This window comes from Amblyomma maculatum, chromosome 8 (genome assembly GCF_055883805.1).
Source record: "Amblyomma maculatum isolate TAMU_Amacu chromosome 8, ASM5588380v1, whole genome shotgun sequence".
Taxonomy (NCBI): Eukaryota; Metazoa; Arthropoda; class Arachnida; order Ixodida; family Ixodidae; genus Amblyomma; species Amblyomma maculatum.
In genome coordinates this window covers 109,977,694-110,004,772 of record NC_139351.1, presented here as the reverse complement: position 1 = coordinate 110,004,772, position 27,079 = coordinate 109,977,694, and the positions used below count along the sequence as shown (strand labels likewise).

The following is a 27,079-nucleotide window of genomic DNA, read 5'->3' as shown; positions in this document are numbered from 1 at the left end:
ATAGCACATATTACTGTATCTATTAAATTTATACAATTTATAGTCCCTTCCTTCAAGGGAGGATATGTTATATTGTGAGTTTTGGTTCTTGTTTCGTTTTCATGAATTACCTGTGCACGTCTATTGGCTGTTCATGTCATGTATCCCACTGTTATGATACATGTGCTCGTTCAATAAATGTCAGTCTCAGTCAGTCTGGGTCTAGTCATAGGCACATTCAATTGAGTCTTGGTTCCCTTTGTTATGGCTGCCCCGGCCAATACAACAAGGGCCTTCTAAATTTCCCAGTGCCATCTGCGCACACATATTAGGCAAGATAATCTGTTCCGAAAAGCCAGCTACTGCATTTGATTAAAGCAGTTTTCTGCTGTATATTTTTAGTCTTATAAAATTAAAGCACGATAACTGAAGGAAGTGTTCTCTCCCAAACATGGTATATATGCACAATCTCTGTATAAGAACCCTGACATGTAAGTAGCTGCCTTGGAGGGATGCTCGCATTATTAAAACGTGGATGATCGCTTCTATTGCTGCTAGGTAATGAAAATGAGCTACGTGAAAGACTGCTGACAGGCTCATGGCCAGCAGTCTGTGGCACTGACCGATTTTAACATGATGGCCCAGTGAAGTGGCACTGCACGAAATTAATTCATCATCTGACCAAATGCTGTTATGGCACAACTACTTTACAGACTTTGTAGAACTGTTGCTGAAAAGCAGCGGAGAGAGAAAGCAAGACACAGAAATAAAAAGATATCTTTCTTTTAATAAGATGAGTCTATCTGAGCATGCTGGTAGGACGTGCTCCAGCATAAGAGGTAAAAATAAAAGCACCGGTAAAAAAAACCTTGTAGGTTTCAGCAAACACAGGCAGTGAACACTGTTGCAAAAATGCATTTTGCCACACAGTCCTTGATGTGTCTTCATTACACAGCTGTTGATGCATCTTGCCGCATAGTTCTTGACGTGTCTTCATTGCACAGCCGTTGACAACAGTAGCCATGGTGACACATGGTGTAGCAAAAAACTAAACTTGAGTAGACATTCTTGGTACCACAGAACTGGGCACTTCACAGATTTGACGAAACACTGAACAAGCATTTTGCGTCACATTTTTCCTTTCATCGCCTGCTGTCGCACAGCATGTGCGACATCCGATGTACGACAGCCGATGCTGCTGTCGTACAGCAATCACATGGTGGCAGGAAGAGAAGTAGGGTTTGGTATTTGGAATATACACCCTAGACACCAAACCATTGCAGAAAGTGAGGGACTAATATTTGAGGATTTGGTTATTAAGCTGCCAAGGATTTCCGGTATCATTAAAAACTGAATAGCTGCGCCACCCAGCACTGATGCGGATGAACAACCATTTATCCCATCAAATGCAAGATGCAGGGAAATGAGGAGAGGAAATATGGAATGTGAGCGAAGAACAAAGTAATGCCACTTGTTCCACCAATTGCAAGATGGAAATGGGAGGAGAAAATATGGAATGTCAGTGGAAAACAAAGTAACGCCACTATGACTTGTGGCTTGAATTAGGCACAGACAACTGATGATGCTGGGGCTCCTGCAGTGATTGAATAAGAAGGAACAAAATGAGTTCTCTTTTTATCTTTTCACGGAAGCGGTACGAGCTTTGGTAGAAGTTGACATGTAATAAAAAGTGGAAATGCTGCCTGTCAAAAGTACTGTGAGAGAGCACAAATGAAAAAAGCAAGCTTTACTGAAGTGGGTCCTGCTCATTCTGATAAAGCAAAATCTCAGAATTCACTATACTAGTGTGAATACATTAGGGGCTGTGGTTTGCTGACACGCTGGATAGTGAGGTGTGGCACAGATACTGACTGCACTGCGGCTGCTGCTTTCAGTTAACAACAGGCTCACTGCTGGAACTAATTCCACAAAGCACAAGGAGACTAAAATCACTGGCTGTTCGAGCCTTTCCAGTTGAAGGTATGTAGCAGCACAGTTGTTTGAAATGTTCTGGAATGTACACCTTCACTGGGCTGATGTGTAGGCTATATTTGGTGCCTTCAAAACAGTAAAGAAAGCAAAGCAACAGGTACTAAATTAAAAAGAAAATCAGTTTACCTCATTGCACCATAACATGCATACAGATGTATGCCGGAATGTGAAGGAAGGACAGTGAGATATCTGAATTATAATGCAGGATCACTTTCCACTTACTACAGTGCTAACATAATCGTATACTTGTGCTACAAAAATGTGCACAAAATAATGAGATTCCACATAAAATGAGAAATTGATTAGGCAAAAGGGCCCTGTCGTGTGTCCCAAACTGGTACGACATGAAAGGGTAAATGCTAACGACTTAACACACTGGTCAGCTAGGCTCATCAACAGCACAGTAGAAACCTAGCCACAAGAAGTGCCGAGTAAAGATATATCAAGGGCTCCATAATCCTGGTTCCATGTGGTCAACTGCTTGCAAAGATTTAGGCTGACCAATAAAGGGCAGGATAAACTGTCTCAAAAGGAAGCACAGTGGGGAAAAACAAAAACATAAGAAACATGACAGAAACACATGAGGAGCAGCCTCCTAGTCAATGTGATCTTTTCCACTGTGCATTTTCTCACAGCAAAAATTTGATTCAGGGAGTTCACTCACTCTGGAAATCAGTCCCATCACAGGAGCTGCTAATCCTGCTGTTCTGTGCTTCCTACATGCCAAACAAATAAGTGCAAAGGAGAAGGAATAGACATCACAGTAACTGGCAAAGGCTGCCATTGTAAATTAGCAGCAGTCACGGCATTGGTGAAGGCAGCGTGTCTGTTTCTGTGTTCTGCACTTCGAGTGTGCTCCCCCTGTCCTTTTCCAGTGGGGCATCCCCTCCATCCCCTTATCTTCTCTTGCCGAGCACAACTGTATGGGAAGATTTGGGAAGAAAAGGCAGCCTCCATAAGGAGACACCACTTCACGTTGCTCTGCAGTTACTCCCGACGCATTTGTGGTTGACTCACTAATGCCACTACCACCATGCCTCACAAAGAAACATGCCACTGAAATGTCCAGCGAATCAAGCACGCTTTTCTGTCTTGGCTTGGTTCAGCCAACTCAGTGGCGTGGCCCACGCTTTCAGTCGCCAAATGTACAAGTGCCCCAGCATGTGTTGCCTTGTGCACAAATGCTCCGTTTACACTTTTCTGCCGGCATTCTAGACATACATATATAATGACAGGGCAACCTAGCTCACTGCTAAGTTCGTCGACATGGGCCGCTGCCGCTAGTGCTCTCACCCAAACATAGAACAAGCCAGCACCTCTTGGTGTACTGCCAAGGTTTTGTGCTGTGGACGGTGGCAAAGCTGACAGCGCAAAAGTGAGGAATAATGCTCCAAAATGGGTTCTTACGAGTCAAGTACTGTCCCTGGATGTCACAAAAAGTGGAACACGAGAAGAAGAAAAGGGGGGGCAGTCCAATTTGGGGGCTCGCGGAACCCAGCTTGCACTAAGTATTCGGATTCCCCACAGGAAACATGGCTTAGAAACGTTTGTTCAATATTTCGTCAAATATGGGTGCCCTGTGATGCCCATCTTGAGATTCTTAACAATGCTGCCGCCAGTGCGAAAGCCCTCTTAGCTGTTGCATCTGGGAGTTGCCAGCTCACCGGGCATCACTCGCAAGCAGCCTGGGCTGGAGTAGATGAACTCTGCTGGCCTGTCACGCCTCGTCAGCCAATGGGTTGAACTTATCGTAGACATATCCCGGATGGAAGGTGAACTGGAGGGCACCCTGTGAAAAGGAGTTTTTGCACCTTTTTACGGGAAACCAAAATGGACTTTGCTGGTCAATGCCGTCAAGTGATGCATGAAGACAATCGCATGACTCATGCAGATTAATGGGAGATCATAAGTATGTCGCACGACTCAATCTCACCTGATAGTGACGATTACATGTTGCCACTATGCGATAAATAAATTCCGGCTTAGCAAAGAAAGCAAGTTAAAGCAGCAAGATAGTCTACCAAGTGGGCTCTAAATTAATCTTACTATGTACTAGAGCAATACTCAAGGCCTAGATGGTACGACAGGAGGTCTTTTCGAAGTTTTGAAATTCTTGTGGTGTGGGCTAGCGCCAGGTCTGCGTGCAAAAAATACTATTTTTATGTCACTGCAGTTCACTTTCAGAGGCAGCTTATGGCAGCAATACAGTCGGTATTTTTTTTTTTTTTGGCTTTCCTAACTCGTACGAACTCATTTTGTGGCAATAAGCCTACACAGACCAACCTTATCTGTTCTCTCGCTCAAAAATTTCAGCACAGCCTGGTTTAAGGGGGGACGCGACCACACAGCAACGAATGCGAAAGCGTCCCACGGTGCCCTTACCATTTGCAGTGCCTGAAGAGAGCAGTGCAGCTCCTGGAAGGTGGGTCGGTCTCTTGCCTGATGGTGCCAGCACTGCTGCATGAGCCGATACCTGCGTGTGGAAGGAAATAAATGACAGGTTGGCAGTACTTGCATGCACACACATAAATTGCCACATATCTTTTAGGTACTACTGTAAAAGCTATTTTTGATCCCGTCTACACTGAGCCTTTTGATGTTACTTGCTTTTTCCTAGTAATATGCATTAGTTATATGTAGCTATATATACACGGCAATTTTTATAACAAAGGAAAGCGCTAGTTATTCGTTTTATTATGCACCCATCATATATATCACAGCAACTTTTTTCTTCTTATGCATTGCCCTCCCAGCTAGGACCACGCAAGAAGGGCTACAGTATTGTATAAATAAGCAACAATGCTATTAATAAGTGTCAGCCTGAGAAGTTTTGCTGTTTACCATGACAAAACAGCCAAAACATAACAGTCTACTGTTGCTCGAGTACCAGGCAACATGCTCTGTACATGCAAGCATCAGCTGTGAATACTTACAGAGGAATTGACACTCCTCGTGGCCTTGATAGTCGCAAGCCCTGCATCACACGGTCAGGCACCTCAGAGGTCGCTCGATCCACATAGGGACTTCCGCCTGCAATGGCAACACTGCAAGCTGAAAACTCCAGAGAGCGCTTTGTTCCAGCCTTCTTTTTCTATAAGCTATATATATGGTTCGAAAGAAATGCTCCGTCTGGTCCAAAACAAAGAGTTCACAACAATGCTCTACAAATGCCAGTTCACAATGCAGTTCAAAGGTGGCTGTACGCTCACCTAGGGTGAAGGTCTCCCACATGAGTACTGCAAAGGACCACCTGCAAAGCACACAACAGAAACCAATGAAGGCAATGCCCTGTGCGAGTGTAAGAAAACTATAAATCTCGGTGCTGGCTGTGTCTGAACTCACACGTCACTCTTCTCAGTGTGGGAGCCCGTCCGCAGTGCTTCGGGGGCCAGCCAGCGGCTGAAGTCTAGCTTCTGCAAAGGCAGAGGAGAAATGCTGGGTCGCAGCTGTGGCTACTTGCTGACACTGAAAAACCATTACCTTCCCCAGGGGGCTGTACCGTGCCAGACCAAAGTGGCTGATCTTGGGAATCAGTGGATCCACCACGGTCACACTCCGAGTGGACAGCTGGCCATGCTGGACCTGCAGGCCATTGTCATGCAATCTTTGAGCCCATCTTTATGCCCCAAAACTGGTCGCCACCTGCCATCAGTGGGACAGGGATCAAATGCTGAACACATGCAGAAAAATGCATGTGGTACTGTCACAGGAAGCGCACTGAAAAGTTCTTCATAAAATACACAACTGTGGCTGCGTGCTCCATTTTAAAATTTGGCGTCCTCCAAATAGGACAGCAGTGCCAAGTTGAAACGGGGCCATCAATTGTATAAGGGTGCATTAGAGAAAGATAAATATGAGGTGTTGAGATAACGCTGCTTTGAATGCGTGTTGTGGCAATGTGATATGATAAGACGCATCCGCTTTGTAACATCGTTAACTGCTTTAAAATAATGGTCAGGTCTTCATGCATAGTAAATCATATTATCGATAGAAAATAAAATTTGATACATGGGTGCTAGATCCCCTACATTTTTTATGCCTGTACAAGCTTTTATGCATAGAGTCATGCCCCACTCACAATGTGCCAATGCTCTCATAACAGTGCAATATAACACTAAATGTTTATCAGTGCAGCAAGTTTATCCATGTCCCACCTCGTCCATTTGCATTTCCTTCAAGCCTGATGGGACCGGGTGTACTAATAATTAAACAATCCTCCTTTTAGCATTGACAGAACTGAAGTGTGGACTCGATCACTACTATAGGTTTATATTTGAGTCAGATTATTTTGTAGGAGGTCCTCTGTCAGCATTAGACACCAGCACCTCCTTCTGAACATAATGAATAACCAGAACAGCAAACAAGACTGGCTTGTTTGCTAATTCACTCGTTGGCTGACACATCTCTTAATCCACCCACCGACACTGATCGTCACGTACCCCTCTGGATGCCAGGTGGTGCATGCCAGCTGCCACCGACACCAGCAGGCCAACCAGGCGGTCCTCAGGAATGGCCGACACTCTGCCCTCTGCTCCGTGGCGACTGGTCAGCAAGAGTCCCCGCAATGAACTTGCAGGTTGCTCCACGGCCAGCTGAAGCAGTTCTGTCGGCACACAGACAGCTCACACAGGAGGGAATCGCAGTGGCCACACAAGAAACAAATGCAGCGCATCAGCAGAAATGCTCAAGGGCAAGAGCAGGACTGAACGTGGCTGTATTTGGCAAACAACAAAATACTTATTGTGTAGTGAAGTTTCGGTGTACAGGTCCTTTACACTAAAGGTGTGCCCTAAAGCCCACCCCTGTCCTACCTACACCAGGGTCCTCATGTGAATCCTCTGGTCATGAAACTCCCACCGGAATTTCGCGTGGAGTCAGCAATGTCACCAAGTGGTCCCAACATTAGGAGGAGTGCATTACGCTGCAGCAGTACTTGTTGGCTAGCCACAGTTGCCTCACGAATGAAAGGTGTCCCAGAATCCTAGAGCTAGGGCTGCCGCAGGCCGCTGCTAATTGAATTATTAGGTCAAGTTTACACCTGAAATTGTGGACCTACAGAAATTCTCTAAATTATCCAAATTTTGAATTAACCGAGTTGGAATTATCTACTTTTTACGGTACTTAGTTGCTCTACTGCCAATTATGTGCAGAGATGCTGCAGTGTGGCTTTCTATACTCGTGTTAAAAACTCTGGAAACTTTATTAAACCTCTGCAAGAGAACCTCTCGATATTGAGAGCAACACTGGGCAAAATCGCAGCATTTTTCTTGTATGCGGGAGGAATCAGTACATAGTGTACCCACCAATTTTTCAATGGGCACAAGCTTGTTCTGCTGGCCTGGTGTTCTTTTCTGTGGTTTGTGCAAAAAGGCTTTTGACAAAGCTGTCCAAGAGCCATTGAAACTGAGACATCATTGAGGATTTCCTTAAGCTGCTTTCCCGTGGCAACACCAGCCAACTCTCCAGGAGGCAATGTTGTTAAATTTTCAGTTTCTGGTTGATGCTTTCGAATAAATATTCACGTCTATAAAAGTACCAGTAAACCAACTCGATTCCATCTGCGAGCATGAAGCGTTGATGGCGAGGCCAGCAGAAGCAAAAGAGGTGCATACCGGGCTCGTCTTCACAGGCCCCCATGAATTGGACCACGTTGGGGTGGCTGCCGAGGCGAAGCATGCCCTCAATGTCGGCCAGCAGGCTCCTCCGCTCATTGTCCGGCAGCATCCACTCGGCTGCGGACACGTTAGAAGAATATGCGAGACTCACCAAAACCACAAGAGAAACAGCCATATTTCACTTGTGGGGCCCCCCGATCGGCATGGAAGATGAAAGCCTCGCATATCAACATTTTACTCTGCCATCTGAAACTTTGGTATCCACTCAGAAATTTATGTTCTTCTGGCGAGCAGTCAAGCAAACTGTAAGAAAGGCGGTCTGTGGAGAACAGGCTGTAATGAAAACAGCTTTCAAAATGGAGTCATAGCTTTAGCAGTTTATGCAATACACAATCTCATTGAAACAATGGTAGACTAATAACACGCCTGCACACTAATGGCGATATCCACTGATTGATTGTAGCTGGGCGCCTGAATCGAAACAGAGCTACCTAAAGCCCTACAGAGCGATCAGCCTTGGCTGACCAGCAGAGCATGCAGCGAAAGTAATGCTGAGCTGGTTCCAGAAGTTGAAGTAGCATCCTAGTGCCAAAATTATTGCGGTTGACAAATAGGCTGGAGTGCAGCACTCAATTCAATTTTTTTCAATTCAATTTTATTATATCCGTTTAGTACATTCCAGCTTATACATACAGAAGAAGGTCCCAGAGTCAGTGACTGTATCGGGACCTCCGAGAACTCTTCAATTTGCTTTCACATGCTTTTAAAACTGTAGTGACATTTTTTTATAGACGCACTTCGACATATTTGCGAAAAAAAAGAAAGGTGATGCTCAGCACCCTCTGGCCTCTGCCGATGTCTCTGAAACCCCTCAAAACAGCCAAAAATATCCCCTAGCCTCCAGAAGTGACGACGTCACAGACTAGTACTTCCAGCGAGATCCGACTCTGGTCGGCAGGTCGAGCTACAGCATCCAAGTTGCTCCAAACGACCAGCGGAATATACGTAACCTATCTTGGTCTACCACTGGAATTCGAAATCATTCCGGAGCAAGAAAGCCTGCTCTGGAGCGGTCATTCGAAATTAGCATAACTTTCGAAATGTGTACAAGCTCTTGCCACCCCATGGTTTTTATTTGCGAGCTGAAAAAATGGTAGCCCTCCCTGTACACATACATATGCATTCAAACCTAGAGATGGTGCAATCAAGAAAAGCCCACAATTTTCGTGCATACATGTTTTCGTTTGCATGCATTTTTTGAGCGAACATATGCTTGAAAGAACAGCGAACAAATTAAATGAAAATGAAAAATAAATTTGACTGAAATCACTGAAAAGAAAAGGCCGCAGCAAACCACACTGCAATGCATACGTGTTTTCCGAGGCTGGAGCCAAAAAAATATACAAAAACGGTTCAACAGCTTCGAGTGTAACATGCACCAGATTTCCTATTTCAATAAATAAAATCTATCACACTTGGAGCTGAGCTTCCATAGTACCGCTCTAAAGCCACAATGAAGCAAACCCCTCCGCAACCTCAGACACCTTTCTAGCTGATGCTTGTCCTCGTTGCTAAGAAAACAATGTGCTGCTGGCGTGACTTCATTTTCATACTCGATTCTAAAGCACCCGCCATTTTGGACGTCTTTTTCCAGAGAAAAGGGGCATGTTAGATTCGAGCAAATGCGGTGCTTGAAGTCACAAAACGAAAGAAAAGTTTTTTCGTTGATAATGCGACAGCAAATGCATCTTTGCTGCAGCTCTTATACGACATTATGCGTGAGGAGTGCATCTCTTCCCATGCATGCCTTCTCTCACCTTGCTCACGTATCAAGAGAGTAGGATTCAACCCTCACATCACTCCTGGCGTACGAGCTGCTGAAGCACGCGAAACTGACCAGCAGCAATAAGTGCACACTGCCAAGGTGAATTGCAGCAACCCCTTTGATATGTGGAATTAAAGTATATGCTTTCGTAGAAACATGATAGGAGAATTGAGGAGCTTTATAATACGGAGAAATTCACTACATAAAGATTTATTACATTCAGGCTAAACTGTAGCAGTTATTGAAAAACTGAAACCGTGAGCCATAAATAACTTTTGAAGGATATAATACTTCAATTCAGTCCGCCAGTACAGGTAAAAAAAACCTCTTCTTCGAATGAGCTCTCAGGTTTTGTGAGGGACGCATTCAGAAATGCTAAGGGAGCAAGCCCAACTATTTGGCTAGTAAGCATCACTTGACAGGAGCACTTCATTCTGCATTTGCCAGTTCATGGCAAAACCCGAGGCAAGATCACTTTGCCTCTCAGCAGCAGCACCCTCGTTACAGTCCTACCTGGGCACCGCTGTACACTGACGGGCACCTTGCGACCGTCGTCTGTGATGAGGTGTGCCGCTCGAACTGGTCCGAATCGGCCTTGGCCCAGAGTGGTGTCGGAGAGGAGGAGCCGTGAGCATGGCACTAGGGGGAGCATGGACCGCAGCTGGGAGTAAAATGCTCCCAGGTCAGCTCCCTCCCCGAGCTGCAGGGAGCCAGCACTGAAGGGGGTGGAGTCATCCTGCAGGGCAAACAATCGGGTTTAACATTGGTTACACCCGAGACCAAGTGACAAATGCATGATGATATCTGTTTTTGGATTCTACTCATTGAACACTATATGACAATATTGCAGAGTAATATTAATTTTGTTAATTTTTAATCATTGTTAGCTAATTAATGATAATTATATCTAAATCGGCATACAGCAATCTGATTTGATATAAGCTACTCAATGATATATGTACAGATGTAGCAGAGAGTTAAAATTTTGACAACATTTAACTAATTAATAACAATTACAACACACAATTAGTAAAGATCAACTATATTCGACATAATCCATCTGATGATAAAACACTTGTGTGCTATTACATTTGATATAAGCTACACAACAAAACAGCACTTGTTGGCTTGGCTTGAAGGTTTGACATTGAGGCCGAGCTGAAAGCCAAATGGACTAGGTCTAGTGGTGCTTGATTTTTGCATTGAGTAGGGCCATTGCTTTAAAAAGCTCGCCTGTCAGATCATACTGTTTGTGCCCACTCATTGGAGAGACGTTCATACTGTGGCTGGCAATCAAAAGCAATTTGTTTCGCTAGACGTTTTCGAAACAACATACAGCAGCCTAGGCCTTCTCAAGCCTGGTTCTGAGAAACCCTTCGAAACCAGTGTGAGGACCCAGTTCGAAAAGCAAGGAGTACTCAGGTTCCTCAGAGTGCTTCTTGAGCTTCCCAAGAATCTAGATCCACGCGTTCTTCAACCAAACGACTTTCTTTTAACCATTTTATTTTGGGACTACTCACACTATGACTGCACTCAAGATTTCAGTGAATCCTTTTTTGTGGCTGCCCACAGGCCATTTCTCATACAATAACAATGGCTTCTGACATGCTGCCAAATGTAAATTTCTGTGTGCAGCCTCATCCAGGCAGATCCAAAGAAAACCAAATAATCTCCCAGTAGTACAGAGATGAAGTATTTACGGCAGTTTTGATGACTATATTTATTCGCAACGGAGCAGGAACTGCACTGTTCTTGTACCTCACTGCTCATGCTAGTTCAATCCTCCAATATGTTACTATCTATGCACAGGTACTACCTCGTTTCTGTGCACAACTTCCTTCATTCATTACTTTTTTTTTGCGATATTGGTCCCCTTGCCGCCTGTGCATATGATGTGACACTATCAAATGAGGCTTGAAATTATTCGCGCATGATACACATACAGAATTTTGGCTACCTAGCATGCAGGTGATTGCGTGTGTGCTCATTCCACAGCCATGCAGGTTGTTTGATAGTGTTTACAACGTGCTTATAGGTTATGAAATCGTTCTTGGAGGCAGTGAAATATGCCACGCTCAGAAAAACTGGAAAGCTTTGGTGCACTGCCACACATGGGATGTTTTCATCCCATATGTATGTCAGCTGATGGCCATGCGGCACTTGTGAAAATTGCCATTCTAATAAATTCCCCCAACAGGCTTCACTCTAAATTCTAATGTGAAATAATCTCCCGGTACACAATACTGCTGACATGTGCTGTTGTCTGAGACTGCATCAGTGCATATAGAGCCCTCATCTTTGCAAAAGAGAAATGAAGGAGGAAAGGGGAGCTGTCTTACTTTGAAGGCTTTAATAAGCGGCAGGATTTTTCTGTTTTTCCAACTTCTGTGCTTCACCAACTATTTTTTCTAGACTCTTCACAAATTACACTGTCACTCGATGTCCTGCACATCGGCCCAGACTTCCAGGTAGCTATGGCACTATATGGCGATTAGAAACTTTAGGCCAAACACAGGAGTGTTTCCCAGAGAGTTCTGTTCCAGTCATATGGTCATAAAAAGTTGCTAAAATTTGGAAAACCTGGTAGACATGGTAATGTCGCCTTCAAGACAAAGTCGAGGACAAGAGAATTTGCTCAGGCAAATGAAATGCCTAAACAATGAGCCATGCACTTGGAAGCACGACCTTCACAAGTGTGTTAATGGCTAACATTTGGCGAACTAAGCTAGACCAGCTGCAATTTTTTGTGCTGGGAGTTCTGGGGCTGGGGCGCTACGGTACATCAAGCATGGGAATTGCTTGGAACTCCGACGGGCCACCGTCTTGTCACTTTGCGGCGAAAATGCAGATTGGCATTCTCATATACCACTCAAAATCTTTTAATTAACCAGGCTGGCGCTTCAAATTATCTGGTCAGGTTTATGTTATAATTTACTGACACCATTCTTTGATTCATTCAGAATTTTTAATTAACTGAGTTTGAATTTTAGAGATTTTACTTTATACATTTTAGAGTAGAATACCTAGATCAGAACATTTAAACATCATTGCCTTTTATCCTTCTCTCTGTATACTAACCACTGAAGATGCCCACTAAAAATAAGTGATTTGAAAACAATGAACTATGTTGTTTGGCCTTTCTTGGTTTAAAAAGCTATTCAAAAAGCTATTTGCTTCAAAATTAGTCCAGAGAATTTGCTACTCATTTCAAATCAGCTTCTAACCAAAACAAACAAACAAACAAGTAAAAATACTACGGTCCATTTTGGATATATACTGAATTATCCATCCAACTCGAAGGAGTGTTCCACAGCCAAATGACGATTCTGTTGCGACAGGTGGTTTGAGGTCATGTGAGGTCCACAAAGACTATAGTGTGTGATCGCTCCTTTCTTTGCTTCTGCACACACCAACTCATACACCAGCGTGCCCAATTAACAAAAGATAGCAGGCAGTGACTGCATCGCAGTTTTTGCAAGACTCATGTGAACTAAAGTTGCCTTCTATGTCCCAGCTGTCGTTCAGCTGCTGAAACTGGAGCAGCTTCAGAAAAACATTTAGTTACAGATTATCTGCATATAACAATATCAGTTGATGTACAGCACCACCTAGTGCACCAATACTAAGCAAAAACATTCGTACAAAAACATGGTGCCTCTACTGCTCTGAGAATTAGTCTCCATGCTCAAAAAGCCCAGTGCAGTGTGTTGTTTCAGAGCTGACTGACCAGGTCGAGGGTAGGATGCGAGCGCAGCATCATCTCCTCCGTGCGCCGCCTGCGGCGACTGTAGTGGCGCCGGGCAAACACATAGGCCACGATGAATGCCAGCAAAAGGCAGGCACCCAGGGCCGTGGCTGCAGTGAGCCATGAGGACAACACCTGCGACCGCTCGTCCCCTGGCACCACTGTAAGCAGGGAGAGGAAGAGAGAGAGAGTATTTCTGTGTGAGTATTTTAGAATGGCAGCACATAATTATGTCCAAGAAAAGTTTTAATCCCATTTTAGTTCTCCGAAAAAAACCATGGCTCTTTGTGGCTACACTTAGTGTAGCTCCAGCCCTTTGCCAGAGCACACTCAACTCCTACGGTGTCAACATCGTACATTGCAATGTGCACTAAAGGCTGGCAAGGCATTACGTCTTAAGGGCACAAGGGATTTCAGCTACCACCTATATCACGTGCATGCGGCCGGATGGACCAGGCAGGTTGAAGTCACGCAGATAACAATGCATCTTGCCTACCTAGAGGTGGTTGAATGCGCTCTGTGCTTGGCCCTTCCACCGAGTAGGCATACTTGGTTATCTGCAATGCAAAGTACACCTTCAGCACAAGCATGCATACCACATTCATTCCAATTGTAATACCCCTCTTTCAAGGCCAAAAGGAAAAAAAAAAAGGAAGTGCAATGCCTTCGCTTATTATAAAGCGCACTAGATTTTCACACTTCAATTATGAAATGGACCTTCTCACTTTGAACGACCAACCTTTACTGCAGCTGCTCTAATGTCACGGCGAAGCAAACTACACACCTTCTTCAAGTGTCTTTCTCGCGGATGCCAGTTCACCTTCAGAAATCTGGGCCTTTTCACAAATTCTGAATTTCAGCACCTGCTGGCTCTGAACTTCATTTCTTTCTTCACCAAGTGCATCCATGGATCCCACGTTGCACAGATTTCATGAAAACCAGACATGTGAAGCTTCCCTATTGCTCCCTGTCTGCACACACAGTCCCTTATTTTAAAGCATCAACTTTCCTAACCTCATTCCAAAATTTCGCACCCTTGTCAGTGTCTGCACTGCACACCTAGACAGTGGGCTAGTATGGTGCGCTAACTGTTAACACTTTATGGGAGCTCTGATGGTGATGGTGCGCTCAGCGAAGTTCAAAGAATGCCAATACCCTGTGTGCTCCAGATGGGTTTACCGCCGGCTGTGCCAATGTGTGCTTAGAAAGTCTCCATTTACAAGACCGTATTTCTCCCTTATTTTTAAACAAGGTGTTGTGTTGAACTTGGTGCATTTTCATCCCTAGCACTTCCATATTGCAAGACCAAGTTTCCGCTTTGTTGACAAGGCATTTCAGAAGCACAAAAGTTCCAGAGGGAAAGATGGCAGCGCTGCACTTCATCCATTATAAATGCCATAAGCATGCCAGGATAAAGGGCCACTAGATTCGGGACAGCCAGTCATCTAAGAAGATAGGGTGGCACTACTACAAGGTGGCTACATTCCAAAAACATTTTTTTCTTTCCTCTTTCTACTTTGCACAATTCTTGCAGATAAATTTATCTTTCAGAAGCATAAAGTACTTCTCAATGGACCGCGCCGCCTCCTTTTCATGCTCATAATCATCCTAAGCCATTCTTTTTGCACTCACCTCGTGCTTTTCTTCATGGCCCCAAGCATTAAAAAAATGGCTTCTTGCAGCTCAAAAGTGTGGGGGCTAAGCCGTCTCAAAAATGGAATTTTTATTGCCTTTAGCATTAAACTGCCTCCAAATGCTGGCCTTGCGATGAAAGTCTGCATGCGTGAAATATGTCACCACGGCCAGAGGCTCTTTGCTATAATTGCTTCGTTATCAATGATGTTTTTTGCTATGAATGGAAAAAAAAAAAAGTACAGTCTACGGAAGATCAATGGAACTTGTTTCACTTCAGCCTACGCAAGATTTTACTATATTTTCAACTACAGCGGGGCTCTACTGCAATTTTTTTTTTCAGAATATTCATAATTCAGGTCATCTAAAGAGAGGCTCTAATGCTACACTCTGATTTTCCTGCATTAAGGAAAGAGCTACGCTTATGAGGAAACATAGTCATCGGTCGCCCCAGCAGTCTAAGTGTTACCATGCATTCAGTCACAGAGAGCGTACGACAATCAATTTATTCTGGCCCAATCATGACTTTTATTTTTGTCCTCTTTTCTTTATCAAAACTTATCTAGATCACACGGCTGCGCCCAGCACTCGGTCACTTCTACTGTCTTCCCTCCCGATTGCCAACATCTCGGTCACAAAGGAGTTATTTGCATAAATTTGCGCGGCAGCTAAAGTGGCTTTTGAAAACAATGCGCAAAAAGGAATAGAAGAAAACACAAAGGGCAGTGGTGATAATTCAATTGTAAACACACTCGCACTCACTCCATTCAGTGAGCTGGCCACACCCTGGATTGGAAGGTAGTCCTCACTGGGCAAAAGCGGTGCGTTGAGGAACCCGCCATAGGTGCGGCCGTCCCCAATCACGAAGGTGCGGTTGCCCCATTCGGGCCCCAGCTCGGCTGTCACGTAGAAGGGTGTACCAGCCTCAGCGGCTTCCCGATGCCCTGCCAGCCGCTCTTCACTGAACGCCATCAGGCTACTCCGTTCAAATGCCACAAGGCGGTAGCCCCTGCAAAAAAGAGTGTCATTGACTTGTCGCTCTTCCCTTCCATGCAGCAACTAATGGAACTAACATGAGAACATAGAAATTATGTCCCCAACTAGAACAGTCAAAATGCACGTGGGCGGCAAACTTTTTTTTTTGTTCTTAGATAAGATGCATTGTCAACGTGTATATCTAACCAACAATTTCCCAGGCAGTGCAAATCGTTGGCCTAATATTAAGATATGTTGGCAGTGTACTGGCTGGTTCTATGTAAGGCAGGACACTGCCAACACACTCCCAGTACTGGGCCAAAAGTGCAAGCTGTCTGTGGGATCACAAGCTCATCACATGCTACACTCATCTACAACAAAAATGGAACAGACACTATTTCTGAACACTGCCGGCATAGGCCACTTAAAAAGATCCTCCAAAAAGGTAATGCTGTCGAGTTCAGAGCAGGAAAAATATAGAGCCCCTCAATAAAATGTAAGAGATAAGCCATGGTTTAGCAGTCATACAGATATTCAACATGAATATCACCGTAGATATTTTGACAAAGTGATTACCTTGTATTTGGTGTGCAGAGGTTTATAGAGCAGCCACAGTAGTATGCCAGGCATTACTCATTTCCAGCTTTAACTACCAAGCTGACGCACTATGAAGCTCGCAAAAACAAAAGCATATTTTCCTGCATACGAGTCATGTTTCTTTCTTGACTTTTTTTGTTGGTGCATCTTATACAATGGTGCAACTTAGATAAAGCCACAGATGATGCGCCAATGTGTGTCATTTTTTAACATATCCAGATTCCAGTATCAATTCCATTTGGCTTTGCATGCACTGTGAGGTATCTCGCACATCTAGCGTTATTCTTGCTCAATACAATGCTGCCTGCAAGTTGAGGAAGCTTAGAAGCAAAATTCAAGTTGTATGCGATCGAAAAAATGTTGGAGATTGCGGACTGAGTAGCAGGGTGGCGGTTCAATGTTGAAAAATTTGGGCCTGGTGCGCAAAGCCGAAACCGTGCTCCCATTGATGAAACCAACAAAACACTCGCAGGATGATTATGGCTGCTTAACCTGAACGTTTAAGCCTTCAAATAAATAACTTTTCACAAACTCCGTAATGCTATTGGCCCTGCAATGTCTTGATGTGCTACAGAGTTCACCAAGCAAATCTGCGGCTTTTAACAAAAAAAAAAAAGCGAACACTTTCAATGGTAGACAAAAGCCCACCATCGCTGAAAGTTTGTTACTATAATAATGTTTTTTTTCTCTATCTTGCACTCCCTGTTAATAGAAATTTTTGACAGTGTTCACTAAAACACCCTGTATAAGCATGCCATGCCCCAGCACCTTGGCACAATGCCAAGGACTGTGCTGCAAATGGCGCCGACAACAGTGCAGAACTGAGGAATGAGCTTAATGTCAATGCTCTAAACGACGCAGACCATGGGTGACAGAGCTCGAGGATCACCTGAGCATGACAGCTGCTACAAGCACGCACAGTAAAACCGAGATAATTCGAGTCTGTTGGGGAGAAGTGTTTGAATTAAGCGGGTCTTTAAATTCGCCAAACAAAAGAGAAAAACACTGGACCCGGACAAACAACTGCATTGCTCATATGCAGTGCATACCCCTGCTTCGTACCAGCATGGGATGGCATTGTGGTTATGAGCTTGTCGCAATGGCTGCACTGATCAAAAGCACAAAACAGTGCTCTTTCCTGCTTTTCCAGCTTGAGTGTGGCCCAAATAGCCTTTTGGCAAATCTGCACGGCTGTATGCAGCTTCGGATTCCACAATGCTCGCATGCCCCTGAGATTTATTATCGGAAGTCAATCTTGCAATACCTACTACTTTTTGCGCTACTCCCTGACAAAGATATCCTGCGTGCATTTTTATAGTGCTTGCTCAGTGAACAGGTGCACCTTACACACCAAAGCGACCGTTTAAAGAAAAACTGCCATACGCAGGGGGTTGCGACTTATATATGAGCATAACTTTTACACTGGACAGTACAGAAGCTTTAACACAGAAGGGAACAGTCAGTTTTCTCATAGGAAGAAATTGGTTTTCTTCTACACTGAAGCTGGAAATGCTTCGTGGGCATTATCCATACCAAGGAAAAATAACTGGAAGAAAAAGGGGAAAAGACAGTGTTACCTTCATACTTATTAAAGTAATCATTGGCTGAATTTAGATTATGTGCCCCTTTTCGCATTCAAGGTCCCTGTACCTGCGGGAATACCAAGACACATGTGCAGTAGTGAACTTACGTGACGGGGCCTTTGGAACTTGTCCCTGGTGACAGCTGCACGCTCATCTTAGTCCCGTCACGAGAGATAACTTCTAAAGTTGGCGGTGTGTCTGGCTCTGAACACACAAAAAAACATGGGTTAGAATTGCTCCTTGAGTACTTGGTGCAGATGAAGTCCTTTAATCAAGTACTGGTCTGAGTGAACCATGCTATTCAGTTACCACACGGTAACAAAATAGCATTCACATCAATTGCTTTTTAGCAATTAACCGGGAGGCATTGCACTGTAGCTGTGTGCTCTGCGAGTTTAATTGAGGAAAATAAGCGTATTTAGACCCCTGTATTCATATTCAGCAGATCTCTGCCTTAGCAGCTTTGATGGAGTTGACCCCGCTGAGCTTTGGTCTTCATTTATACAGCATTGCATATTTTGCTACGTCTCAATTCCCGGGTCACGTAACATATCTCGCACCTGAAGAGAAAACTTATGCATTTAAGAAGAGCATGGAGCATATGCTCTTGTAACGTCATCAAAATGATGCAAGCTACTTCAATCAAGCTGTGAGCTATACTAAATGACATTACAGTCGAACCCTGCTACAATGAAACTGACAGGACACGCAAAACATTTTGCTGAAGCGGAAATTTGTTGTGGTAAAATCTGCCCGCCCAAAAAGGCTTTCGTATTTGACTGCACGCTTCAACATAATCTATGTACGAAAAAAGTTGGTCATCTTCATTCGGTGTTCACCACTGTGTACCTCCTGTCAAGGCCCTTCACTGAGCATGTAATACGCTCAGTAAATTAACAATGTCTAGCTTAGAATTGCAGTACCCCAGGGTTGAGGACGTCACATCCTCAAGCATTCGTAAAGCAATCAGCAAGCATTCGTAAAGCAAAGGTGAGTTTCGCAGTCACAGTAGTTTTGTTCAACGTAATTTTTCAAATGTTTTGATTGAGGCCTTCGAGCATGTTGCTCGACAAAAAAAGGTGACGCATGACCCCCTAATTTTCCTGCCACGGACAAATCCACTTGCTCAGAGACACAAATCGCACCCGTCCCCTACAAATGAGGACAGGGGCACTGACCTCCGACCTCTGTCCAGGCCAGCAATGAAGTGGCCTCGGAAGGGCCATCTGCGGTGTCAGCCCACACACTGACATTGTAAAGGGTGCCAGGTTGGAGGCCCAAGAGCCCTGCCTGGCGGGCACTCGTGTATTTCCATTCCTGGCCGGGACCCAGCACAGGGCCGTAACCTTGAATGGGGCTGGCACGAACCTGCGGCAATCACACCACCACATTGCAGCTTCCAACAATTTGTGACATCTCAACATTTCTGCACCAGTTGGGCTAAAATGAATTGCAAGCAACACACTGTGCCACCTGAGCCTGAGATGGGACACAAGTGCGACATCTCCAGGTTGGCTGGCAGCTGACACTTTTGATAATCTTTAATTGAATTTACACATATATTGTATGTCCCAGTGAGCTGCACGCTTCTTTTTTATTTATTTATTATTTTTTTTCCCGAGTGCATGTTAGGCACAAAGGGCCCAAGAGGCCGAAGTGCACAAAAAAGCACCTGCCGAACGCCAACGTGGTTCCCACTAGGGCTCAGGACGATCTTGTCTAGCCACCGGAAAAACGGTAGGAACAGGACATAATGAAAAGGACAGGCAAGCCAGAGGTCCCAAAGGTGACACCGAACACAAGCAGCACACAAGCAATGAGATCTGGCTGTAGATCCTGGCCTTGTCTTAAAGAGCCTTGAGGCCCTTCTTTGCACAGTCATATTGGCATTGAGTCATAGATATGACCCTCAGTGGCCAAGAAAAGAAAACTTCCTGCATTTCAGGGCCAGCCAACACTGTCCCATCCAATGAAATCTGCAGAGGTAGGGTGCAAGCCAGAGTTCTCCCCAAGAGAAACAAGCGCAGGTCTAAAATTTTTGGCCAGCTTTTGCACGTCACACTGAATCTGGAGTCCAGCTTTATACGAGTCAGAACATGCATCCTGACTCAGCAAATATAAACTCCCAGACATTTATTTTAACACGCACAAGAGATAGGTTGGTGTGGTCTGTGCAAGTGTACTAGACAGGAATGTGGACATTATGTATGTACATGATACATCACAATGATTAGAAATGACCAAACAAATTTTTATCTTTGAGCAACAGGGGCAACATGATATTGCAATGATAAATTTAAAAAGGTTGCTCATTTTGGCAAAGCCTGAAGAGCAAAAAAGACAGGGATGTGAGAAAGATACTCTCTCTCTCTCACGTCCCTGTTTTTTTTTTGTTTTTTTTCCCGCAATTCAGGTTTCACCAAACTGATCCCTCTGCCAACTAACCCAAGAAACAGTCTACTGAACTTAAAAAAAAGAACTCACTTTTTTAATGACAGCCTTAAATTTTGCTTTACAATATCATCTCTTAAAATCATAAATAAAAGGCTGAATAGATAATTTTAATTAATTCATCTCCTAACAACTGAGGTCTATAAAGTACATAATGTCTGCCTTGCTGTACAACCTATCTGCACAGACTGCACTGAAGTATTTTGCATGGCTTCGAAAAGACAAATCGCTACTGTATTGAAGAATTTGAAACACCCAATATGCTAAGTGGTAGCTCACATAGCATAGCAGCTTATGAAAGTATGTTAACCAGTATGAGTAAGATAATTGTGGCATAAATTAAGAGATTGGTGATAAAGCTAGTAGCAAAGTTCATGTACATGAACGAGGATCCACGAGAGAGGCTGCAGATGGGAGCCAGTAATGCTCTAAAAACAAAATGGCCAAGATTACTTGGTATCTCCCAAACATTTGAATGTTAATTGAGGCAGGAATGCAAATTTCGCGTCAAATATTAAACCTAAACATTTGTGCCCCCTTTTTAATGATTTGGTAATTGGTGGTTTGCCACGTGAGGTTAACCGTGGCTGCCAGAAAAAAAAAAAAAAAATTCGAGAGAAGGAGACAGGGCAGTTGTGTGAGAGATAGACAAGAATGCGAAAGTTGAGCAAAGAATAAAAAAAAGGCGACTGACAAGATTTCCCCAGGCCGGCTCAGCACAGAGGTGCCGTAGAAAGGAAGTGGGGACCAAATTGGTCTGTTGCTTTTGCCGAGGGGCCTTAAGGGCCCGAACACTCAGTACCGGCTTAACCACCAGGATCCATTTCTTCCCGACATGGCTAAGCATGGTGGGTGGTTGGGCCCTCGGCAGCGTATCATTTCACAGATGCGCTCGCCCATCCAGACTTGGTGAAGCTGTTTACAAGACAGATGCATGCTCACCGTATACTGAGTGACACTGGTAGAAGCCACAGGTGTCCACTTTATGTCCAATGTGGTTTCAGTGGAATTCTCAAGAGTGACGAGACGAGGGCCCCTGAGGCAGCTGCAGGCTGCGAATAGTGTTCTTCTTTACTTGTATACTCAAGAAATGGCCACAACTGAACTTGCACATGACAATGGGTTCAATCTGAGCTCTACACACATGCTGGAATCCAAAGTTGGTGCACAAAAACAGATCAAATTTGGCACACAAGTATACGTACAGGAGGTTGAAAGAGTATGTATAGGGGTTGGTAATATTCCAACCCCTATACATAGCTTTTCATAGATTACGAAAAAGCATTTGACTCAATTGAAGCATCAGCAGTCATACAAGCATTGCGAAATCAGGGTACGAACGAGTCATATGTGAAAGTACTGGAAAATATCTACAGTGACGGTACAGCAACCATAGTTCTGCACTAAATAAAGTAATAAATTCCCACAAATAAATGTGTTAGGCAAGGAGATGCGATCTTTCCAGTGCTACTCATCACTTCCTTAGGGAAAGTATTCAGATACCTAGAATGGAAACAGTTAGAAATGAAGGTTGATAGAAAATGCCTCCATAATCTGAGACTCACTAATGACATTGCCTTGCAAAGTAACTAAGGGGACGAACTGCAAAGAATGATTAATCTAAACAGGCAAATAAGAACAGTCTGCCTAAATATTAATATGCTCAACAGCATTGGAAAGGAACAGCAGTTTGCGATAAGTATCGAAGCGCTGGAAGTGGTACAGGAATAGATCTACTTCGGACAGGCAGTGGCCGCAGATCTGGACCACGAAAAGAAAATCACTAGAAGGACTTGAATGGAGCACATTTGACAAGTGTCTCGAATCATGATGGCTGGTTATGAACATCCCTCAAGAGGAAAGTATATAACAGCTGTATCTTACTGGCACTCACCTACAGGGTAGAAACACAGAGGTTAATGAAAAGGATACAATAGAAAATGACAGGTGTAATGTAAAGAGACAGGAAGCATGCAGCGTGGGCCAGGGAAGAAATGCAAGTCACAAGTGTTTGTCCCAACACATTTGCTATGAGGCACGCCCTAGTGGAGATTAAATGAAGGGCGCATTTAACCTCTAACGAAATATAGCCACTGTGGTTGGGATTGAAACTGAAAACCTTGGGACCATCAGTAGCCGAATACCAAAAAAAGTGACCCACCACGGCAGGTCCATTTCAAAAGCAGTAGGCACAAAAGCAATAACTGTACGAAACGTCACATGTAATAACATGCAGTACCAAGAAGTGGGCAATGTATCACAGTAAAAGTAAGCTCTTACCCCTAACACATGACAAACAAATTTACCACCATGCAAAGAGTCTGAACAGCGGATCCCGAAACACCCAAGTTGAAATCACACTGAAAGCAGCTTTGCTTGCCGAGAATTATGCTGACGCAAAAATTTCCAAGACGTGAAACATTAGAGAGAATAGATTCAGTGCAACATCTGAGGTCATGCACTCACCTGGAAGCCATGCAAGGAGAAGCCAAATTCTGTCCCACTGCATACCGGCAAGCTTCTCCAGGTAGCCAGGAACTGTACACATGCCAATATTAAGTGCAATGTAGTACTTAGAAAGAGTTCACAAAAATATGCTCTTTCACACAGCTTCTATGCACTTTTGGAGCGGTACTAGCCCTTAGAAACGTCTTGTGAATTTGTGAGCTCAACACTGCAAAGTGAGCAGTGGGCAAGTTCTTTGAAGTAGGAAAATGTATAATTGGCACAGACTCTCATCGAGAGGCAGAGCTGCCCATGACATTTGGCTGAAGGGCAAAGTGCCAGTGGGACATTTCCAGTTTCAACAGCTGTTTCATGTGCTTATCTTTAAGTCCATTACAAGAAGACCAAAGGATGGCACTGTGTGTCCATTCAGCTCACGCCAAAGCACAGAAACAACCACTGTTAATTTTAGCTTCACCGATGCCCTCAAAAAATGTCAATCCTGATTATATGTGCTTTCCTGGATAAAGGCTTTTATGTTTTTTTTTTTCAATTACTCGGGCTGCTTTTGGTGTTTATTTTACAGTTAAGCTTTCATATCTTTTGTGGGAAATGTTATTTATCATGGGTGAATATGCAGTTCTTTTTTTTTGTGTGTGTGATGAAATGCGGTATTCCTGTACAGTCAAAAGTCATGTAAGGATTTAGCTTGACCTTTTTTGTCAGCATGAGCATTCAGTTTACTAGTACTCAGCCTTTAAATGGTCATAATTAGAGGTGCTCTTGAAGAGACTAGAGTTACAACCGGTAAATAAGTCTGCAAAGAGTCAAGGAAGTCAGAATATGACCCTTTTTTGAGATGCTTGTGCATACAGCTTCACGTTGACATCCTCATACAAGAAACCCACTCAGCCAAGTTATTATCCTAAACGCAGATTAAAACAGGTGCTTCACCCTCTGCTCTCTCATCGGCAGTGAACAATACGTCAAAGCCCACAACGGCATTAATTCAACTGTACTAACATCTCTTACCCCGTCTTCCATATTTTGGGATTAACTTCTGGTCCAAAGCCAACTAGCTTCAAGTGTGCATGTCTGACCTTTTGAGTTTAAATTAATAAAATACTGAATTAAGCACATTTTATAATTTCTGCTTCCTTTTTGAACCAGGAAGTCCAACTTGCACAAGTCTCTTAGCAACTGTCAGGGCATCTTTAAAGAGAAAGCACCACAAAAGACAATACTGAAAAACAGACTCAATTTTCAGCATTTTTCCGAACGCCCAAGGCTGTTCTCACCTGCAGATAACAATTTGAAAAAGCAATGCAGGCAGATGAAACCTGCCAGAGTTTGAGATAACAGATGTGACAAGATGTGCGAAAACAATATGAGATTCTGCAAAGTGCATTATCCTATCACAATGCACAATGTGGGCAAAACTTTGACAATTAATGCTGTCAGAGGCAACCACATAGTATTGAAAACTTGCAGTGATCATTTGCACTAAAAGAAAGGCAGAGAGTGCATATCAGTGAACTTATAAGCTAGTAGTTCTCAACAGATCATTAGCTTACAATGTATGCAAAGAAAAACCATAAAACTTTTCATCTCATGCATTGCTGAAGATATTCAATGCAGCAGTAGATAAAGCCACAATGCATACCCTTCAGAAACTTGTGTACAAATCACAACCCATAGATTCAAAAGGCCAAAATGATGAAAAGTCAGATGCAATATTGATGAGTCTAAACACTTTCTTCTTCTTTAGGTACACAGATAAATGCTTTGTTCTGTCAGTCAGCAGGGGAAGGACGAACTACACTTAACAGTCTTGGCAAACTAACAGTATAAGGTAGTACCTAAATAACAAGTCAACAGACCACCCTCAAATCCAGAAACGTCACCGCAGTTTCAATCCTGCAAAGTATACGCCAAACCAAATTAACGTCAGACACAGACAACTGGATCACTGAAGAACACGCATCTCCGGAGCACGAAGGTTTCCGGCATGTTTTGAAGCGTGGACTTTGCCCCGGTAGCTTTTAAAAAACCGTCTGGTCACACTTCGTGCTTAGCCTCAGTTTCGGTTTGATCAGTGCCGAGATGCATGCAGTGTATCACCCTTAGCATAAAATTGTTCGCATCACGGCGTTACACGCGGGGTGAAGCAGCGTTATCGCACGCTGTGAGGAACGAGTTTCAATGCCTCTCGTTAGTTACGAGCAGAACGATACGATGACACCGCGCAGGTGTGCATCGCAGCAACGTTGGTCGCAACTCAACAATGCACTGCAGACAAGACTTTCAAGTTTCACACAGAAAACGGCCTGTCAGCGACACTGCATGTAGAGGCAATAAAGCTAGCATATAACCTTATACAATTGCGGGCACTGCTCGAAATGATGTCTATATCGTTATACGAATTAAGATGCGCCCGTAATATTGTTGCTTGCTTTGTTGTTCCCTCACGCTCTTCCCGTTGTTCCTTCCGTGTTCAAAAAATAAAATAACGCTGGACTGAACTGCACGACGTCCGCAGGAACTTCCAACTCGAGAAGTAACAACGTGCGTACCAGTGAGGTGAATCGGCCGAGACAGAGTACATGCTTTTGACGACTGACGTCGGCCTCTAGGAATTCGCGGAATTTTTGCGATTAGTTTCACAGTTTAGTATGATCGGGGCGTTGCGCCAGTATACTCACGTCAATCAGCGAGTCCGGAAATCCATAGATAGCTGCGAAAACGATGTCAAGTGATCGCCTCGGCACTTGCTCCAGTCACGAGCGAAACAAAAGAGAGAAAGGCGTGCCTGCGGAGCACACGAGGTCAAGCGACAGGTGACAGCGCACGGCTCGACATACGAAACTTTGGAGGGATCCGGTAACTGCTCGTGGGGATCGATTTCACATTGTGGCAGTCTTTGTCGGTCGCAGCTCAGCTGAAACTGGCGCTTTGAAACGGCTCGGTTTCGCCGCCATGTTGCATGGGTGGCGTCCCGTGCTGTACTACTCCGGCGTGTAATGCGCTTATTCATACAACCAGAAACAAAACCGGTCAGACAAGGCGCGAAACGCCTCTCTCCATTGCAAACAGGGTGGAGAGGAGCGGCGGGTATGGTGCGTGCCAGATTTCGGCGAAGGGCACCGGAAGCGAGCAGGTAGCGTGTCAATATACACCGAAAGAGTTTGGACGCGGTCCAAAATTCAATCAAAGCATTTCAAGAGCGCTGACGCTGCTTCGTCTATCACAGCGGGTTCAGCGCTTCAGTATTTGGGCTCAAACACCAACAACGAGGTAGCTTGAAGTGCCACGATTCTTGATAATGCAATTTAACATCGGAACCTGCCCACCTTTTCTGGAATTAGAGGAAAACTGAAAACTACAGTCGCCTACGGCCGGTTAAACCACATCAACTCGACGGCGAGGCGAATGGAGCAGCCGATTTGACAGGTAGCACCATCTGGCGAACAAGACTTGCATTGCCTCCTTTCCTCAGGCATGATAGGTGTCGAGGGAAAGCGCGCTTCATTCTTTTGTTTTTAGCTCGTTCGTTTGCTGGCAAGAGAGAAAAAAGCATCGAAAAAATATTTCTTTTTGGTTTGTATTTGTTTTTATCAGTCCACATGGGCAGCAAATAAAATGGGAAAGCGTTTGATAAAGGGTATTAAAAATGTTGATCGTTGATTTGCCAAGATGGAGTCGGAGCACAACAAAGTTTGCGAACTCGGTCCTTACATATGTGATGTAACCAATGTAACTGAGCAAAACGGCAGTTGCCTTCCTCCACTCATAGAAAGAAGTTACAGTGGCTGCACTCTAAACCTGACACACTTTTATGGAAGAAAGAATAGCGCCACAAAGCACGCTGAGCAGATTGTGACTCTTGTGTGTGCGTACTGTAGGTTAGTTCCGTACAGAGACCAAGACCCGGGTATCTTTCTTCGCTTCTGTCGCCAGGCTGGACCGGTTGGGGGTGAAAGCTAGGCCAGCGCCCATAGGAATACATGGACCTGAAAAATTTCGAAGCAATCTTTTAATTTCGCGGCGCACCTATGATTTCGTTATTCAATACAGAGCAGCCATGAACATCCTAGAACAGATCACGAAAATATATGAAATCTCATTAACAAGGCAAAGTATTTTTAAAATACCGCGAGACGTATGCGAGTGCGAGTGCGAGTTGGGAGCGCGACCCATAGAAACACATGTAAATACAACTTACCGCAATATTTTATTCGGT

At 44.2% G+C, this 27,079-nt stretch overlaps 1 protein-coding gene across 3 annotated transcripts; it reads right to left on the bottom strand.

The window, feature by feature from the left end:
- Window positions 1-735: 735 nt before the first annotated feature.
- On the bottom strand, window positions 736-26,267 carry LOC146182176 (tyrosine-protein kinase receptor Tie-1-like). 3 transcript variants are annotated; one of them, XM_084577192.1, is made up of 18 exons: window positions 25,701-26,267; window positions 25,542-25,648; window positions 22,861-22,932; window positions 21,337-21,446; window positions 19,122-19,311; window positions 18,051-18,147; window positions 15,551-15,797; window positions 13,653-13,713; window positions 13,139-13,317; window positions 9,925-10,147; window positions 7,584-7,703; window positions 6,411-6,574; window positions 5,452-5,553; window positions 5,314-5,384; window positions 5,181-5,221; window positions 4,905-5,001; window positions 4,354-4,444; window positions 737-3,760 (listed from the first exon to the last, which is right to left on the bottom strand). In XM_084577192.1, exons 3-18 carry the CDS (start codon window positions 22,901-22,903, stop codon window positions 3,689-3,691), a joined length of 1,908 nt encoding a protein of 635 aa, XP_084433318.1. In that variant the 5' UTR covers window positions 22,904-22,932; window positions 25,542-25,648; window positions 25,701-26,267; the 3' UTR covers window positions 737-3,688. The 3 variants fall into 3 exon arrangements, with proteins under 3 accessions (XP_084433319.1, XP_084433318.1, XP_084433317.1); XM_084577193.1 differs by lacking the exons at window positions 25,542-25,648; window positions 25,701-26,267 and adding an exon at window positions 24,699-24,808 and having other exon boundaries at window positions 736-3,760; XM_084577191.1 differs by having other exon boundaries at window positions 25,542-26,267.
- Window positions 26,268-27,079: the final 812 nt, after the last annotated feature.

Bases quoted from the DNA above. Each gene is read 5' to 3' on its own strand.
- LOC146182176 (XM_084577191.1), bottom strand. From the start codon at position 22,903: ATGCAGTGGGACAGAATTTGGCTTCTCCTTGCATGGCTTCCAG. The intron at 6,575-7,583 runs GTATGCACCTCT...GTGTGCCGACAG, and splicing joins GGCCTGTGAAGACGAGCCCG to AACTGCTTCAGCTGGCCGTG. The intron at 5,222-5,313 runs GTGAGTTCAGAC...TGTGCTTTGCAG, and splicing joins CACACTGAGAAGAGTGACGT to GTGGTCCTTTGCAGTACTCA.